Source organism: Solenopsis invicta, chromosome 1 (genome assembly GCF_016802725.1).
Source record: "Solenopsis invicta isolate M01_SB chromosome 1, UNIL_Sinv_3.0, whole genome shotgun sequence".
NCBI lineage: Eukaryota > Metazoa > Arthropoda > Insecta > Hymenoptera > Formicidae > Solenopsis > Solenopsis invicta.
The window spans coordinates 18,822,323-18,840,948 of record NC_052664.1 but is presented as its reverse complement, the minus strand read 5'-3'; the positions used below and the strand labels follow the sequence as shown (position 1 = coordinate 18,840,948).

The 18,626-nt window shown below is 31.3% G+C and overlaps 5 protein-coding genes across 9 annotated transcripts; 2 read left to right on the top strand and 3 right to left on the bottom strand.

The window, feature by feature from the left end:
* The first annotated feature begins 1,221 nt into the window (after window positions 1-1,221).
* Window positions 1,222-1,964, top strand: LOC105201150. The gene is made up of 2 exons (XM_011169057.3): window positions 1,222-1,533; window positions 1,620-1,964. The coding sequence occupies exons 1-2, from the start codon at window positions 1,243-1,245 to the stop codon at window positions 1,749-1,751; spliced, it is 423 nt and encodes a 140-aa protein (XP_011167359.2). The 5' UTR covers window positions 1,222-1,242; the 3' UTR covers window positions 1,752-1,964.
* On the bottom strand, window positions 1,808-4,862 carry LOC105201148 (protein asteroid). Its single transcript, XM_011169055.3, has 2 exons — window positions 4,537-4,862; window positions 1,808-4,326 (listed from the first exon to the last, which is right to left on the bottom strand). Exon 2 carries the CDS (start codon window positions 4,243-4,245, stop codon window positions 1,957-1,959), a length of 2,289 nt encoding a protein of 762 aa, XP_011167357.1. The 5' UTR covers window positions 4,246-4,326; window positions 4,537-4,862; the 3' UTR covers window positions 1,808-1,956.
* A 145-nt stretch (window positions 4,863-5,007) lies between these two features.
* Window positions 5,008-8,874, bottom strand: LOC105201151 (copper chaperone for superoxide dismutase). Of its 3 annotated transcripts, none has more exons than XM_011169059.3 (7): window positions 8,720-8,874; window positions 8,437-8,635; window positions 7,650-7,839; window positions 7,518-7,584; window positions 6,774-6,955; window positions 5,952-6,070; window positions 5,008-5,179 (listed from the first exon to the last, which is right to left on the bottom strand). In XM_011169059.3, exons 1-7 carry the CDS (start codon window positions 8,732-8,734, stop codon window positions 5,169-5,171), a joined length of 783 nt encoding a protein of 260 aa, XP_011167361.1. In that variant the 5' UTR covers window positions 8,735-8,874; the 3' UTR covers window positions 5,008-5,168. The 3 variants fall into 3 exon arrangements, with proteins under 3 accessions (XP_011167361.1, XP_039305657.1, XP_011167360.2); XM_039449723.1 differs by having other exon boundaries at window positions 8,437-8,654; window positions 8,720-8,841; XM_011169058.3 differs by lacking the exon at window positions 5,008-5,179 and having other exon boundaries at window positions 5,574-6,070; window positions 8,720-8,749.
* Window positions 8,875-9,072: 198 nt separating this feature from the next.
* Window positions 9,073-13,362, top strand: LOC105201152 (basic salivary proline-rich protein 2). The gene is made up of 6 exons (XM_011169061.3): window positions 9,073-9,569; window positions 9,717-9,793; window positions 10,703-10,784; window positions 10,908-11,115; window positions 11,252-12,456; window positions 12,645-13,362. Exons 1-6 carry the CDS (start codon window positions 9,510-9,512, stop codon window positions 12,852-12,854), a joined length of 1,842 nt encoding a protein of 613 aa, XP_011167363.1. The 5' UTR covers window positions 9,073-9,509; the 3' UTR covers window positions 12,855-13,362.
* A 537-nt stretch (window positions 13,363-13,899) lies between these two features.
* Window positions 13,900-18,356, bottom strand: LOC105201233 (protein O-glucosyltransferase 2). Of its 3 annotated transcripts, none has more exons than XM_026132817.2 (8): window positions 18,020-18,356; window positions 17,349-17,576; window positions 16,169-16,380; window positions 15,670-15,881; window positions 15,354-15,598; window positions 15,045-15,279; window positions 14,424-14,723; window positions 13,900-14,346 (listed from the first exon to the last, which is right to left on the bottom strand). In XM_026132817.2, the coding sequence occupies exons 2-8, from the start codon at window positions 17,519-17,521 to the stop codon at window positions 14,227-14,229; spliced, it is 1,497 nt and encodes a 498-aa protein (XP_025988602.1). In that variant the 5' UTR covers window positions 17,522-17,576; window positions 18,020-18,356; the 3' UTR covers window positions 13,900-14,226. The 3 variants fall into 3 exon arrangements, with proteins under 3 accessions (XP_025988602.1, XP_025988603.1, XP_025988604.1); XM_026132818.2 differs by having other exon boundaries at window positions 17,349-17,573; XM_026132819.2 differs by lacking the exon at window positions 18,020-18,356 and adding an exon at window positions 17,733-17,881.
* Window positions 18,357-18,626: the final 270 nt, after the last annotated feature.

The following is an 18,626-nucleotide window of genomic DNA, read 5'->3' as shown; positions in this document are numbered from 1 at the left end:
ACTAAATATGCATATAAATTGTATATAACGTATACATGTGTACTATAACTAAAGAATTGAACCATTTAAGAAGCGCATTTAATATAATTGTAATTTATTGTCTCAGATAGCAAATGCTAATTTATAGGCAGACAATAAATTCAACCAGATTTTGACTGCAGATTCATAACTACCTGTTCGATTAATTTACTCACAAAGTATATGCTTCCCATTTGAGACCTTTCGGTTAATATAATTTGTTGCAATATCTGTAATTGCACAAGATATTCCGAGTGTGTAATATATGTAGTTCTAAAAAAAATTTTTACCAGGGCATATATTCATACATACATATTATTATTATTATATAATTTATTCAAATTTCTCAGTTTTTTTTACTTAGAACGTTTTTTAAAAATGTTAAAAAAATCTTACAAAATTCTTCAAATGTATGAATTCTAAAATATACTAAGATTTTTAAGATTGTTTATTCTATAATTTTTGAAAAAATCTTATAAAATCTGAAAAAGTTTAAAATATTTTTTAAAAATTATAGAATGAGCAATCTTAAAATATTTCAGAATTCTCATACATGAAAAATTTTAATAAAAGATGACTCTCTCTCAGTATTTCTGAAGTGTTCTACTTTGTATTAAAATAAATGAGAAATTTTCTAAAATTATAAAATTATGCAAAAATTCTGGAAAATTATATTAATTAAAAATTTTGATTAAATTTTCATCAGGTATCAAAATATTATCAAATAATCAAGAATGATGTATAATGTGCAGAACACATTCATGCTTCGATATGCATGCAACTTCGTGTAAGAAGGCATTTGTATGGATACTTTACGAGTTATTGGTTATTGCCATTGTCGGTTAGGTTAAATTAATAAATTATGTCATCCAATTGTCAAAATTATATATAGCTATATCAAATCCATACTACTAATAGCATTAGTATATGCATCGAGTATTACAAGTTTAAATATTATAAAATTATTTGATGTATGTTAACAATAAATCCTTATACTCTTTTATAAAAATTTCATCAGGAAGATATTTTGTCAGTAAAAGATTTTACTATGAATCTTAATTATAACATATTTACCGTTTTTTTTTTTTAATTATCAATATTGATTATGGTATATTCACATTTTTATTGTAATAAAAGAAAATATACATTTTTCCTTTCTTTCTATTTTTTACATATACTTATGAATAACATAAAACATTCTAACAAAACATATTTTGTATACAGATGGAAAAGATCCCAATAACGCCGCAGATGCTACGTACAGCTGTAAAAGAGTTACAAAAACGTCAACTGTTTGTTAAATTAAAAAATTTGAAAGATTATATACACAGACATTATCCAGTTGAAACAGATTTCAAAACTCTTGAGCAGGAATTACAGGAAAAATTGAAGTATGCCGTTTGTGTTGGATTGCTTGCTAAACATGGAGAAGACCAATATTGTATACCAACTTTACGACAAGAAGCTAATGCTGTTAAAACGGCGATAAGCGCATTCTGGGAAATATATAGAAACGTAATACATTTGTTGATCCTCCCTTTTACATCAATCTTTGCATCATACAAAATAATAAAAATCATTTTCTTTTGCTATTCATTTAGAATAATCAGTTGCCTAATATAAGAAAGAAACAATCAGGTTTTAGAAGATCGTTATCGCATCAGAAACAAAGAGATTATGCGAATTCCTCTGAAAACGATGACACTGATAGCGAAGATTTAGATTTTTTCTAAATTAAGAATCATGGTCGTGAAAATTTAATATTGATGTTATAATATAATTGTAAAATCTTTTTGAACACGCTTGTATATTACGTTCTATAAAATACAAATTCTGTATGTACATAAAGAAATTAATATATAATATATACAAACATATAAAACATGTAAATTGTAGAGATTACATGCAGTATAATCATGTACAATAAAAAGTTTAATGCTATGTGGTACCAAGTACAGAAAAAGGATTATTTAGATCGTAGAATTCTTCACTATTGTTTTCATTTGTCTTTTGTTCTTCACAACTTTCTTCCTGTGTAACATGCTCTTTCTTTTCATGTCTTTTAGTTTTTTGCTTCTTATATTTATGAGTCTTCTTTTCCAATGCAGCATTCAGCAAAGGTTTAACTTTTAATAAAAGTACATTAAATAAACGTGACAAACTTGGGGAATCTTGCAAAATTAAATTGATATAAGCTTCAATGTCGTCACGTTTCTTAAAATTAGTACAGAGATTATACAATAATGTACCATTGTATACACTAGCAACCTTAGTTTGTTCATACGGATATCCCAATAGTGCGTTTAAGTTCATACTATGTCTCAAGCAATTCTGAAACTCTGCAAAACTATGAACAATTGAAATATTATATTTTTTCGGTTGCGAATATAGTTTCTGATTTATTTCGAAATTAGATATGAAGAATGCAGCCGCAATTAAACAGTCGTCTGCGTCAACTTCATGAATTGCTTCTACGAGTGTAGCATTAACTGCATACTGTGGCTGATAATTTCTCGTTCTTCTTTCATGTTTAATATTGTTTAGGGTTCTATCAAATCTCTGATGAAATTTGCTTTGCCTTCTATAAAAGCCTATTTTATAATCTATTATGTTAAATAATAATGCAAACAATAAGGCGTATATATGACTAATGAATTTAGATGGCTCCTGTTGTTGATCTATCCAGTACTTTATGGTTGCTATGTACAACATCCAATTCAATGGAATTTCATTTATATATCTTGCAATAGAGATCGTCAAAGTGGTGTTCAAGATGTCTTTTCTAATGACAATGGGTAATTCTCTCAGATTGAGTAACAGTGGTAGTTTACAGCCAAGTATATTATCACTGTATTCCAATTGATAACGTTTTATATTTTTGTCAACTCTAGTTATATATTCCATACCAGTTTTCCTTCCTTCGACTCCTGACACCAACAATCCATAAATGACATTTATAATTTTTAAACTTGCAATGATAGAAGAGACACAGAGAGGATCTTCGATTTGCGTAGGACAAATATACAACTTCCTTATTATTAGATCTATGAAATAGGATGGAAATTTGCTCTGTTTAAACTCATTAATAAACCACTGAGGCAAATTGTTGACCAGAGACTCGTCGGAAATCAACTCCTTTTCTTCAAGTATATTTGCCACTTCTCTGTCTTCCGTTTCCTCCTCGTCGCTCGGTTCCGTTTCATTTGTTCTTTCGTCAACAAATGTCAAATTGTATATATCACCCTCAAACTTGTATATCTTAGACTTGTTATGCATATTCGACCTCGAAAAGATTTCAGGAATACCTAGCGTATGTAACATACTCAGTGGTGCGTCGATGTAACCATTTATTACCATTTCTATTGTGTTTAATACACGTTTTCGTTCTCGTTTTCGTAATCTACTTAATATCCCTATTACAGCTTCGTTCAAACTGCGCCGACGAAGCCAATGAAATGTCATGTCTATACGCCGTTGTTGTTCATTATTGTACCTCCGCCTTTCCTGTCGTGGCAAATGACGGAAGAAGTTTCTAAATATGTGCTGCTTCACATAATCGTTCCCCAGTAATACTGCTGCTAGAGGCAGCAAGGACTGATTCAATCCATAGTAAACTTGAAAGAGTTTCTCAACATAATAAATTTTGCAACGCTTTACGTAACCGGTGCCCGTTGGATTGGGCACTATGTCAGTGTCCAGCGTATTAAATGGTATGTATAATGATCCATAAATATAGAAGTCAGAGTCGTAGCTCAGTACCGGACATTTGAGGAGGCGCGCTATCGCAGCTATGGTGTTGTCTGCCTCGAATATGCACTGCGCGTATCTGATGCCCTTCTCATTCATCACATCTTTAAAGACCTCCCTCATAAGCAGAGGGAGAAATTTGGTCCTTTGCTGGGAGGACAAGGTATAATTTGTTCCAATCTCGATCTTCTGTTTAGTTCGAGATATAATAGTCTTGAGCTTCTTGTTCTCGCTGCCGCCATCGATCAAGACCAATGGTGTAACGTTGCACCTTAAGAGTTTGTCAAAGAAATCTCTCACGCATTGCGCGTACTTGTCGTAATCGCCACCAAAGGCGCAGTTACATCTCGCGTGCCAGGTATATAATTGACAACACACGCTATTGCCGTCGATTACTAAATAACAATCGTGTAGCATATAATATTCGAGGTAACGATCTGAATCGTTTGATATGTATGTTGTTAAACCAGGAATTCCCATTGTCAATTTTCTTTTTTTTTTCTTTTTTTTTCAAGAAAGGCAGAAAATGGTAAAAGATTTATTCGATGTCTACGACAGTTTCTGTAAAAAGATACTAAACATTGATATTTCTGTTGACATTTCTGGAAAACTTATGTAGGAAACTTTTCAATAATAGATACAAATCGACACAGGAGTCATTCTGTCTTTGTCTCTCACTGAATATCAAACAAAGGAACAGAATGAACTCCTGTGTTTGTGTCTTGTAGAAAAACTTCCATAATTTTTCTTTAATTTTCATTTATTACTTACATTATGTTTATTTTGTGTTCGACCTAACCTCAAATAAGTCAATATGGTCGTTTCGTTTTTGAGGAGAGAGAAAAGGGTAACGCCTTAGCGCATCGCACTGCGTAATTGTCACTTCCAGTAAAATATTCTTCTACTTGCTTTAACATTTCTTTAATTTCTCATTTGATATTGTTTTTATAATTAATATAACATGTCAAAATAAATAGAAAATTGTAACGCCATTTTGCGCCATTTTAGGTTTGTTCTTTTGAGCTTCACGTTTGAGCGGTTTAAGAGAAAAAAATAGAAAAGCAGAGTCGCCAACTTTAGCTAAAAAGAACAAACTTACCGAATAATTTTGAATTAAAAATACTTGCTTTAAATAAAAAGTTTATTTTTGGTTAATTCTTTTAGTTTAATAGTTATCTTTAAGTTAAAAAATGTTTGGAATACAAGGTACTTATGTTAGATATAAGACTACAATTAAGATTATAAGGTAATTTAACAATCAATTTAATAAAAATTTGTACATAGATATTTACGTAAATATATTTTATCTTACCAAAAGCATTTATGGTACATTTATTTACTTGTTCAAAGCGAGTTTTGAACGCGGAATGTTCTTTGTTAGACCAATGGCACTGTCTTCTTAATTATAAATTTGCTGAAAACAAAAGCATAAATTATTTATACAATCAAATTCATTTTTAAAAATTATGTTACAATGTATGATTACTAGAAAATATTGATTTCTACACAATCATTTATTTACATAATGAATGTAAAAAAGTTAAGGCTCCTGAGTAGTCGTCGCAACCATATTGAAATCGTAACGCCATAAACGAAAAATCGCATGTACAAGTTTTTTGGATGCTATTTGTAAATAAAGAGAATTTGAATAAATTTAAAATTGCTTTAAAGTACTTGTAAAAATGGACCTCAATCATTCTTTTCTCCTTTGACAGTTAATAAACAGTCATTAAAGACATGAAGTAAAGTTTAGATTCAGGATACACATATACAGCTATTGAAAGGAGTGAAAAATAAGTTTTTGCGTATAAAATTCAAAGATAATTTTACTTGCAGCCCATTTTTACAAATTGGATAAATACAAGTCACATTTTCATAACAAAACACAATAACGAAATGACATGCAAGATAAAATTTTATCGTCAACATATAATTTTTCACACCTAATAGTTCTAATTTTTTCCGCGACACTACGTCGCCACCGTCAACGCAGAGTTCTCGATGAACTACTCAGGAACCTTAAGTCTCTTTTTTTCTTTCTCTTTATCAAATATCAATTAAGATTTCTGAGATTATATAACAATTAATAGTGTAAAACAAATCTCGTCACAAAGATTGTAATTAAACTTCAAATATTCAAACTAATGTGCATATTTTCTCATTTGATTTTAATAGACTATCTGTACCATGGTTATTTGCAAGCGCCCGATCTCTCTCGTCCCATATAGTGAGGCCATCACATGCGCAAATCTTCTTTGTATTTTGAAATAATCCAGACGATCTGGCTATAATACCGCAAGCCACCCTATAGAAGGAAAAAAATTTAATGTAAAACAATAATAGACAAATCAAGCTTTGGCACAATAATAGAAATATATATATAAAAAAAAAACCAAACTTTTTTCTAAAATAGTTTTAAAAAAAATTATAAACGTCTTTTTTAATTTTATTTTTTATGTAAATGTACATATTAAATATTTGTTTTGGTTATTAAAAATTAATTTTTCATAGTTTTTTATTTTTTTAGATAGATTTAAACTATTCCATATTTTAAGTGTAGATTACGTTAAAAAAATTATAATTATTACGTTAAAAATATTATTACTTTTAATTAAATAAATTCTAAAAAAAAAGTATTTTAATAAATTTCATGAACATTTTATACATAGTCATGCGCAAGTCATTGTTTGTAAATTCTTTGCTAATTGTTTACGTCCCTTCAATATTCTAAGATATAAGGCGAGTTTTTTACTTCATTGATTGATTAATTGCATTACGCACAAATTTGCACATAAAGTAGTTGCATTTGCATCTAATATGACTGACCAATCAATAAATTTAAAAAACTCGTCAATATTAAAATGCACTACCTAAAAAACTCAAAAAAATTGAAGATTGGATAATAGTTCTATTCATGTTATAACAATAAACATGGTTTTTCAATTTTTTTTTCTATTAGAAAAAGATTCTTACATCTCTATACAATAATAGTAATCACGCTATACTACCTAGCTCCACTGTTTCCATTTATCTTAGATTCCGGATCATCACCTCTTCCAAAATCATCTGGATCCTTGGTAATAATGAGAGATCTCCCAATAATATCAGGTACTTTAAGAAACTTATCTATCCTTCGAAAAGCAGCTCTGCCAGTAGCATCCGCTAGGACATTGCCAAGATCACCAACATGCTGTAATTTCAAACAACAATATTGTTGAAATAAAATCTAAAAAATGGTGGATAAAATCAGTTGATTTTAACACTTGGAGTAACAAGTAAAAACGGTATATTTTTGTAGTTGTTTTTGAAGTACTGAACCTGATTTTAATCTAAAAAAAATATCAAATTTTAATTTGTGGCAAAAATATTAAAATCAATACGTACAAAGTTGTTAAGTATCTAATACCATAAATTATACTTTCATTAACATAGCATCCTCATAATAATTTCTTATAGATTTAATAGTTTTATCTACAGATTTTAATATTTTCCAGATAGATTAAAAATTTTTATAAATCAAAATTGGATTGAGCAATTCAAGAACATACAGTTCTTGTCATTTCAGGGATTAAAATAGGTTCATTTAATTTATTACCCTTTAAGTAATTTGAGTATATATTATGGAATTGTTCAGAATACATTCCGATCAACGTTATTTCGTTGCTTTTAAAAAACGTAATAGAAATCCAAAAAATAATTAAACAATTACAATCGGAATCTATTCCAAACACACCTTTAGATTTCATATTTACCCTCTTGGAAAGATCATCTTCAGGACCACCGTGTGATGAATTATTTGGATTAAAATGTTCGCCTACACTGTAATATAAATAAAATTTATTACAAATGTCCATTTAAGTATTTGCTTTTGTAAGCTCACTTACTTGTCACAACCATTAGATATGTCACCATACTGGTGTATATGCATACCATGCTCGCCTGGAGTTAAACCATCAATTGTACCATCTACGATACATCCCTCTGAAGTTTCTGCAAATCTTATTACCCCTCTGATCAGATTACCCACACTGTAGCCTGAGTTTCCACCCAGCATCGATACAGCACTTGATCCATCTGTAAGAGACAAGTTTCCAATTTTATTGCTGAGTGGAATCATGAATATTTATGCATGTTTAATTCTGAGATCACACATATATAAATACAAATAATACATATATACAAATATATTCAGTATAGAATATAACATTAAAAATAAGCTTTGTAATCTTGTAGATTGATATTCATAATTAGTAGTCAGTTCTTAGTTATGACTATTAAATAATTTTAAACTGCTAATACTGCTCTGCAATTGGATTATGACATCTACTCAAAACAGTACTTAAAACAATCTTAAATATAAGATCAATTAAAGTATAAAAATTGATCCTAGATAATACGATTCTACTTAGTACTGGTAATGTTCTTAGAATCATTTCATCTTTGTCGTTTATTGATTTTTAAACAAAGACAAATTAAGTTCACAAATGTTGCAAGTGTTATGCAGAAGTGTTATGCGCATATAGTTGTTTTTTAAAAATTGCTCCTTTTTTACTTTCTGACAGTCCTAAAAATGTCTTCAAAAATCATGATTAAAACACAAGAAAAATTGTTATAATGCACACCAAAGATAATATACTGTATATAAATAACAACATAGCAGTTTGTTCAAACCTCCGAATCCCTTCAACACTGCCTGTCTTCCAGTCCTCTCAATTCTTTCTTGTATGACGGAGTAAGGTAGGTTTGTTTCGAGGGTAACAGTACCGCGTTCTAACGATATGTCGACATTCTGGATGCCCTTCAAATCCGCAATACTCTTGGAAATCGCGTTGACGCATTTCTCACATGTCATGTGGACATCGAACTCTACCTGTAGAAATAACGTGACACTACGGATTTTTATTTTGTTCGTTCTCTCCCGGTTTGCCAATAAATACGAGAAATAATTGCTCACCTTCGCCGAAGCCATTTGTACGTTTATTCTTGTATCAACCAGTATCAACGTGATAAAGCAAATTTTTTGCGCCAATTAATTTAATATACCGGCGTATACTTAAAGCCTGAGTATACTTTTCTGCTGGAGCTTGGGGCCGTATTCTTGAAAATATGCGAATAATTTCCGCATGTGCAAAAGTATCACAAATAACCAATGAGAAAATACCATCGAATAATTTCATTGGCCACTTTCGCAGGTTTGTTCGTGTCACATATCGGCCGGAAGCAAAGCGAAACCACGAGACTCGCATGCCTACCGTTGATGGCGCTGCTCTCCCAAGCCTTTTGTCTCGGAAACTGTTTCCAATCTCTTGTGTAACCCAACTCCGAAACTGGATGTACTTCGCGAAGTAATTTACAGTAATTGCCACACGCGTCAGCTACGTTACGGAAAAAATACGGTACTCGCACGATTGGTTTATGGTTAGGCATACATATATACGTATATATACGTATATATACGTGTGTGTGCGTGTGTGTGTATATATGTGTACATAACACGCGGGTCGAGTTCGAAGAAGATTTCTACGACGTTTCCGGCGGTCCCGCGCGAATGATCTCGCGCCTCTGATACCGCGGGAACACGCTCGGGAAATACGACGAAGATGGACGTATCGCACTTTGAGATACTTCCAGGTAGCTTTCTACGATAGCGTAACGTGACGAAAGATTGCTCTCTCTAAGATTACCGGTCTCTTCCGGTGAAAAGTGTTCAACGTCAAGACGACTCGTGAGTTGTCGCTTCGAAAATGTCCGTGACCTTTGCACAACGCGGCAGACCACCTCCAAATCCTGCCCAGATACAGAAGGTAAAGAAGTGTAACTTATAGTTTCGTCCAAAGAAAAGAACAAAATGCAATTATTTATGATTGAACACTTATAATTGAAAATTAAAATGCGAAATACACAGGGTTATCAGCAGCATAACCATGTATATGCTTGTCACGTTTTTCTAGATGCTTGATGAGAATAGCCAGCTTATTCAGATGATTCAGGAGTATCAGAACAAGGGCAAGGCACAGGAATGTATGCAGTAAGTGATTGGTGCCTCAATATTATGTTTCTGAGTGTTTTATGTACTATGCGTTTTCTTTTTCGATTTCATTGGAAAATATTTTTTATGAAACATTTTCCAATGAAATCGTTTTTTATAATATCATGACGAGAATTAAATATTTATATTGTTATTAAGACTACAATCCACTTGTTACTGATGCTTTGAAACAGTCTTTAATTAATTAATTTGTAAAATTCTTTGATCCAATTGGTGGAATAAACACTTTGAAGCATTTGTAGCATCAAGTGGAACATAGACTAGGATAATAGCTTTAATTTCATACTTTTTTTTATTATATGTATTTTTATTATTTTTTATTTACATATACCAGAGACAAGTACTGAAGAGAATTGTTTTCTAGGTAAATATTTGTGAAGTTAGCAAACCTGTTTATTGAAACTTTCAACATGTATATCTGTGTTCTTAATTATTTTAAGTCATGTGACATTTATTTAAATATTATTGGCGAGCTCAAGAACAAAGTTATTTAGAGAAAGTGCAAGAGAAATCAAATTTATTAAATAAAAACAAAAAAATCATGTATTAATTAATAACAATCAAATTTTCTGACTAATTAACTGTTTACATCTAGGTCTAATTTTTAAACTTATCTGCTTAACATTTCTTAAAGTTTTTTAAATGTTTCTTTCTAAGGCTTTATAAAAATGCATGGTCATGATACTATTTTGTTGAAGGATTGCAGTGGAAAAGAATGATTAATAAAGATCTTTAAATTTTTATTAATTCAATTAAGTAACATTTATGACTAAATTCAAACCAATTTCAGGTTCAATAAAATGCCATCTATGAATATTTTTTTTTTTTTTTTTTATAATTGGTTAAGGATTGTTTTTTTATTTCAAAACTGTTAAATTTAATTTTTAGATATCAACAAATGTTGCACCGCAACTTGGTATATCTAGCATCTATCGCAGATGTAAACCAGAATCTACAAACTTTATTACCTGTAAGTAGCAGATTTCAACAAAAAATATAGAATGTAAAATATATTAAATTTCATATAACAAAATTATTGTCAAATAAAATTTTTACAATTTCAAAATTGAATTTGCTATCTTCTTGTTTTAAGCTACCTCAAGGTATCTCCAATGGTCCTCAGCATGGTATGATGAATCCACAAGGGCTTCCAAGTGGTCCAGGTGGCGCGACTGGTCCTGGGGGAGAAATGCCGCCAAATACACAACCAACAATGCCAATGACGACGTTTAATCAAGGTCAGCCAATGGCTCAAGGGTATCGTGGGCCTGTGATGCCTGGCCAAGGACCTGCTATAAATAGTACGTTACATTTTAAATTTGAATTTTCTATTGAGAAAAAATTGTATTTTTATTTATATTAGATTATATTGATTTAATCAGAAATATAACATTTCTAACTTTGTAGATTATGATATTTTAAACTTTCAACACTTAGGGCCTCCAACCGCACCAGGTCCGCAACAGTATAGAGGTCCACAAGGTTATCCTCAGCAACCTTCTCAGCAAGGTTATCCTGCTCAATACACTGGTCAAAATCCTGGCTCAAACTACCAAGGCCCACAAGGATCCGCATATACTCCTGGTCAACCAAACCAATATGGACCGCCAAACGCCTCTCAGCAGCAAGGATATAGTGCAGCAACGCAGCCAAACTATGGTCCTCCAACTACAGTGAACAGTTATGGTCCACAACCAGGTGGTTATCCGCCACCGGGCTCAGCTCAGCCGCCTTCCGGATATGGACCACCACCGCCAAATCAGCAAGGCTATCCACCTTCAAACGCCTCACAGCAAAATTTCTCATCAGGTAGTCAACAACAACAACCAGGACAATATGGCAGTCCTAGTCCACAACCAAATTATCAGCAGCCTCCGTCCCAAGCGCCACCTCAAAACGCGTACGCCGCTGGACAGCCTGGAAGTTATCCCCCTCCCTCCTCGCAGGCATATGCGAACAATGTCCCACCGCAAAATTATCCGCCACCCCCAACAACTAGCGCGACTCAACCTCCACAACCTGGCTCTCAACAAAACACGGGTCCGCAACCTAATTACGTTAACCAACCAAGTCCAGGTCCTGGCGCGACGCAGTACGGTCCCGCCTCTACATCTCCACCATTTAGCACTTCCTCTGCGAGCGGCGGCAATACTTATGCCCAAAGCAGTCAGCCGACAAGCACGCCGTCTGCCTCGACGCAGACGTATCCGCCGAATAGTGGTCCGCCACCGACGTCGCAAGGCGGAAACTACGCACCCCCGGTACCGCCGGCTCCCTCTGGATATCCCGTTCATCAAACATCACATCCGACATCGCACCCCCCGCATCCACCGCCACCGCATCAATCACCACATCAGCCACCGCACACCCCGCACCAATCACCTCACCAGCCAACACATCAGTCATCCCATCAACCACCCTCGCATCAATCACCACATCAGCCACCGCAACAATCTCAGCAACAGTCGCAAACAGCTCCGCAGACGCAACAGCAACCGTCTCAGAGTCCAGCTCCGAGTGGATTTCAACCACCATCTGGTCCACCGCAAGGTCCTGCCCCCCCACCAGGACCTCAACAACCTGCCTATGGACCCACTACTACGCAAACATACGTTCCACCGTCTCCAGCAGGGCAACCACAGGTATTGTTTGAGTAATCTATATTTTTATAATTTTATATTTCCAACAGTTTTTTATATAAAAAATTTCAATTCTTTTCTTAAATCAGAAACATCTTTGAAAAATTATATAGCACAAGTATGAATAGATATAATTAGAGTATTTATATAAATTTATTACTGATATATATTGAGAACATTCTGAATTGTAGATTTATAGTCCTCATCCACCACAAGGAGGACAACATTATGGACATCCTCAGTATCCTCCTCAAAGTTATCCTCCACCGCCAGCAGGACAAGGATATCCACAATACCCACCACGACCACCTGGTGGACATATGCCTCCTCCACCTGGACCACAAGGACCACCTCCACCTAATCAGTATGGAGGTTATGGTTATCAGCCACCCACACAATAAAATACACCCAATAACTCCCAAAATATAAGGTTTAGATTATATGATACTGAAAATATTTTTTGTTTTTAATTACTTAATTGTATGAATACTTTAATATACTTTCATAATGTAAGTTCGCAATATTAACTAAATATTGTGAATATTCATATTAATATTTTTGAACATAAAAGGTTCAAAACAAAAGACGAGATTATATTAAGAAAAGAATTGTGAAGAACTTAATATAATCTTGTACGTAAGATTGATATAACAAGAATTAGGACAAAATTATATATAAATTATAGAGGGTGCTCGAGTTGAATTTAGATTAAAATTTTTTTTTACAATCTTTAGTATTTATTTTTTTTTATGTGTGGTAATAAAAATAATTTATATATAATTTTGTTTATATAATTTATACATAATTTTATTTTACATTTTATGTACGTATATATACTATGTCAGAATAGCAATTTTTTTATTAACTATAGATCTCGATGAAATAAATATGCCAAAATATTCCAAACGACTTTTAACTCTTGTGGCGAAACTTCTAATACGAAAGGTATAAGTTATACTATATGTAATGTAAACGCTAATAGGTTTTTTGTATACTTTTATATTCTTTTTACAAATACGGATATTTATCGCAGATTATTGTTTAATTTTTTCATTATATTTTTATATTTTTAGTATTTTGCTTACAGTACAGGCAATGAATTTGGAATTCTATTTGTTTTACAAATATATATGTAAAATTTTTATTAATATGATAGCATAAACAAAGTGAAAGTCAAAGAATTGTGTAACTATGCAATGGTACAAATACCACATATAAGAATATATATAAATGTTTGTTCCAATTTTTATTTATACTACTCTTGATTGATATAAGGAAATTAATTTTATAATCGCGACATATAAAAATAAATATAAATTTTCCATGTTATATATTATTTGCAGTAGAATTTGCGCGATACAATTGAAGAGAGAACGTCATAAATCTCGCCACGCCTTGTATTTATCCCATAAATATTTTTCGAAGATGTTAATAATTGTACAAATGATATATCTTATTAAAATTTTCGCGACACATGATTTTAGATTAAATAAGTAAAAAAAAGATTAAAATATATATAAAAATAACTAACAGGTTGTACAAGTATTGTAAAAGAGAAGATTTATTAAATATTAAACTGAAAATTATCTGTTTTTCAGGTTCGAGCTCATATTTCTTTTTGTGACATTAGCAATTAGATACAAAATCTTAGTAAACAGATGTGCATTCTCATGCATGCATGACAGACGATACTTGTATGGGAAATGCGGATCTGTTCAATCTTCACTACATAAATAGATCTCATAGAGAAAGTGTTAAAAAAAATGTTAAAAGCTACAACTCAACTCGAAGATTTGAATTCCTAAAATGACACTGACAAGAATGACTAGGTTGTGGTACTTCTTCCATGTTATTCAGTACTTCAACTTTACTCTTTAAGCGTTTACTCCATTCCTGAAATATAAAAATTGTATTATTTGACAAGGATATATACCCAAGAAAAGTATTTAAAATAGAACTTTTTCTCATACATGAAACAAAACTGTATAGTAACATAATATATCACGTGGTAATAAATTATCCCTGGCAAATTGTCTGGCAGATTTAACAATTCTCAATCCATCCTCGTCATGTTCCTTCGCCCACATGATTTTTTCCACAAGGTCCGATAGATCGCTTTTCACAGGCACATAATGCAATCCAGGTGTGAGATCTTTGTAAAAAAATTCATAATACTTGGATTCTTGCTTAAATACCAAAGAATCTCCAGCAAGTAAATATGGGAATCGATAAGCCGCTACTGTGCCATCAATATTCAACAGATATTTGTACTATGAAAAAAAAATTAAAGTAAACTGCCAATATATATATTACTAAAAATTTTTTTTTTAATGTACGTATAAAGCTACATTATTTAGTTTATATATAACAATTTTGAAGTTAATGTACATCCGAAATTGAAAAACAAAAAAAAAACTTCAACAATATCATGGTTGTACAGTTTTTATAGGCAAGCTTTGCATTTATATCAGATAGCGAAACTGAAATAACGTAAAAAAAAATATTTCTACAATATTAACTTCAATGATATTCATTCATTTGACTTTGCTAGCTCTATTTAGACAGGAAGATGTGACTTTTATTGTATTTACCTCAAAAAAATTAAAAAATGATACATGGTTTTGTGCAGGTCCATATTTATCTATCTCATCCCTAAAAAAGAAAAAATTTGTGATGGAGACATTGAAGAGTTCTGGGTGTTTTCTTGAAATGTCCACTAAGTCAAGGCGTTCTCTTCTAGAATCACGTCCACGCCAAAACAATTGCTCAGTCTTGTTCTCCCATGGCAGTCCATTACCTTGTATGGAGAGTGTGTCTAACATTACCCTGTTTTTCAGGCACATTATATTGCAAATAAAATAACAGCTTATTATTATTAACATTATCGAAATATGTTATACCTTCCCATCGCCTCCAGAGATGATTCCGTAATGTCGTACGTAGGCATAACAATATCTTTTGTATTTTCAGATCCGCACCATGAAAAAATAGGGTAAAGCGGGCCTGAATCGGGAACAAGCGGCCAATCACCCAAATTCGCGAAGAATTCAATATCTGGCAGCATCACTTTGCGTGCGAGTGATAACAGTATAGCGTCCATAAATATTTTGAAGCCAACATATTGGCCATAACATTGCCTATAAACCTAGTTTAATCTAATTTAAATCAATATTTATAAACACAGATTGCGAATCGATGATATAACATGATATTTACTCTATTAGATTTCAATACGTAATGACAAATGCTGACACTGGTCGGTCGATCATATCTTTTGATAATGCTTTGACGTATTTCGTCAAAGTCAATATTTGAAAATGGATAGAGATCACGGTGTATTTGAGTGTAATTTTGTTGACACTGATAGTGATCCAACCAATTAGTGATTGATGGATTCGGACAGTAACATTCTTCCTCATAAATAGGTCCTAGATATAATTTTTATTAGATTCATGATTATCAAATCATCAATGGTTATATAAGAAGAATCTTACACAGCCAATAATACTATCAGAACTAAATTTTCAGTATTTGTTGACACAGTATTATTAATTTGATAAGATTACTGTAATAATGTACATTAAATATTAATATTGTCAATAATACTAATTATGTAAAATTATAAAAATATTGATCTATGTCAGTATTATTGATTTAATAGTACTGATCAGTATTATTGATTGTATGGTCTTAATAGAAAAACAGATGTTCATACCTTTGATCTCTGAATAAGGCATTGGTAACTCTTTTCCCTTGATTTTCACTTTAATTTTAACATTGAAACAGGTATTAAAAACTTTGTAACGCATAATGAAACTACCATCTTTACAGTCAAAGATTTGAGTCCATACGCGACATGATGCACCATTGAAAGATTCCCCATACATTTGTAGAGTAATTATATTCTCATTTGGAGACTTTGTCAAACTGGACACAATATAATATTATATAGATCAGATAACTTATAGAAATATTAATTACAGATGTATTTATAAATTTATCCTCAGCACCTGAGATCATTTCATCTTTGCAAATTGTTACACAATTGAAAATCTCAGAATATTATATAAAATCAATCTTCAATTCTGTTACTCGATTATTATTACTATATATATATATATATATATATATATATATATATATATATATATATATATATATATATATATATATATATAAATTTGGATTATCCTCTAATATTTAATACCCTCATACATTTGTCATATTACCAATTTATATTGAGGATGACTTAATGTCAAAACGTTTGTAATTTGTTTTTAATTCAAATGTATTTAAAAATATTTATAGAAAAACATTGAGTGAGCTCTTTAATTATTAGATCAGTGCAAAAATTTTAATTTTCTTTTTATGTTTTTCTTACTATATATGTCAATATCTAAAAATATTGTAAAAAATTATATGTTAAAAAGGTGAAGAACTGTCTGTAATAAAAAATTGATTCCATTTTAATTATTTACATGTCATCTTATTTCAGCAAAAATTGTCTACAGACAGAACATGTATGCGATTATAATGTATAAGTTTTGGGAAGAAATAAAAATACTGTAAATATTATTTGTAATAAATCTGATAAATTCTTAAATGTTTTCTACTGCATCTACCATTTTTATTTCTTTCTGAAACTCATATAATCACATGTAAATGTTTTTTCTTTAGGCTTCTTTGTACATAATAATTTCTAAAACTCAAACAACTTTTTTTTTATATATAGTTCTTAAAATCATTTTTCCAACAATAACATAATTCACTATAGTATCTGTCAGTGGTTGACATGTAAGAGTAACATTATCTCTTCAAAATAAACCAAGACTCTTTTACATTTACCTAATACATTATGTGAATTTACAGCTATATAGTTGTTTAAGAATACTAACTTTCTCCCATGCGAATCGACGAGTTGTAAGAAGAAGTATCTTGCACGCATGGTAACTTCTGCTGGTTTCAGTCCTGGGCCCCAAATAATTGTTTTCAATGGATCTACATCGGCATCTCTTGCTGTCGCGCAAATAAACAGCACTAAAAATATTGCCAGGCGCATACTTGTCATAAATATTTAAACAATATACAATCCTCTGCTTTTGGTTTGTGTGATGTCTCTGCTACTGAAAAAAGATGATAATTTGATTGTCTTAAAAATTGATCACAAGTTATGACACATTTGCCTATTTATCGTTGACATTTTAATTATATCTGTATAAAAGATCAGATTTTGCGCGCGATGATTTATTAGATAACTATGCTTATTTTTTCAAACTTACATTCAATCAGTGTTATCATAAAAGCAGAAATTTATCGAGTAAAACCGGTCGCTTGATTTGCCTTTGACAGTTAAAATTTATTCGCGAGCGTGCGTATATGTCTGCATACACACAAATATATAGATGAATAAACCGTTGCTCAATTTGATTTTTTCACGACACTTTTTGGAATTATTTAATAATTTATTGTATTTTATGTGATATTAAATGAGAAAGATAATTATTACAAACAATTAAACAATATTTCACGAAGAAATCTCTCGTAAATTTATATCCTTGATACATACCTACAGGAAAAAGAATGAGTCGCCGGACACGGTGATTTTAGGTTAGAAGAAGAGAAGATTCTCCGGTAGATTATAATCGGCTAGCGTAATTTTCATTAAATTTAAAAACGTTTTTTTATCTACTTGATAGATCATCATGTACAAATATAAGAATATACAATTCAAGTTTGTTTTTATTATTTTCTAGAAATTTTTGCACATCATATATAAAGTTCTGCGTTTCTTATAGGGTGTCCGGAAAATCACCGGTAGTAGTAGTACTTCGGGAAATGAACAAATTAATTCCGACCTTCACTCCCCCACCCCTAAAAAAAAGAAAAAACTGAAATATAGATCCGGAAATAAGTTGTTTCCGAATTATAGCTATTTTTATGTTTAATAAATCATAATTTATTTTTCATAATCAATATAATTGTTTTATAGTTTTTTTAAGAGAAATTTTTAAATATTTTGGCGATAAATTTTGATTTTTAAATCAATTAAATAAATTACGATTTTTTGGATATCCTGTGTACGTTTAATGTTTATTTCTTCTAATATAAATTAACTTTCTATTTGACTTATTTTTCTGTTTAAAAGATGATATATAGAATTAAAATAGATAAAA

Coding starts and splice junctions, on each gene's coding strand:
- LOC105201233 (XM_026132817.2), bottom strand. CDS start 17,521: ATGACAAGTATGCGCCTGGCAATATTTTTAGTGCTGTTTATTTGCGCG. Junction 16,381..17,348: donor GTCGATTCGCATGGGAGAAA/GTTAGTATTCTT, acceptor TATTGTGTCCAG/TTTGACAAAGTCTCCAAATG. Junction 15,280..15,353: donor TCTCTGGAGGCGATGGGAAG/GTATAACATATT, acceptor CCTGAAAAACAG/GGTAATGTTAGACACACTCT.
- LOC105201151 (XM_011169058.3), bottom strand. Junction 6,956..7,517: donor AAGATGATCTTTCCAAGAGG/GTAAATATGAAA, acceptor TTGAAATTACAG/CATGTTGGTGATCTTGGCAA. Junction 6,071..6,773: donor AATGGAAACAGTGGAGCTAG/GTAGTATAGCGT, acceptor TTCCTTCTATAG/GGTGGCTTGCGGTATTATAG.
- LOC105201148 (XM_011169055.3), bottom strand. CDS start 4,245: ATGGGAATTCCTGGTTTAACAACATACATATCAAACGATTCAGATCGT.
- LOC105201152 (XM_011169061.3), top strand. CDS start 9,510: ATGTCCGTGACCTTTGCACAACGCGGCAGACCACCTCCAAATCCTGCC. Junction 9,794..10,702: donor AAGGCACAGGAATGTATGCA/GTAAGTGATTGG, acceptor TTTAATTTTTAG/ATATCAACAAATGTTGCACC. Junction 11,116..11,251: donor CCAAGGACCTGCTATAAATA/GTACGTTACATT, acceptor TTCAACACTTAG/GGCCTCCAACCGCACCAGGT.
- LOC105201150 (XM_011169057.3), top strand. CDS start 1,243: ATGGAAAAGATCCCAATAACGCCGCAGATGCTACGTACAGCTGTAAAA. Junction 1,534..1,619: donor TCTGGGAAATATATAGAAAC/GTAATACATTTG, acceptor CTATTCATTTAG/AATAATCAGTTGCCTAATAT.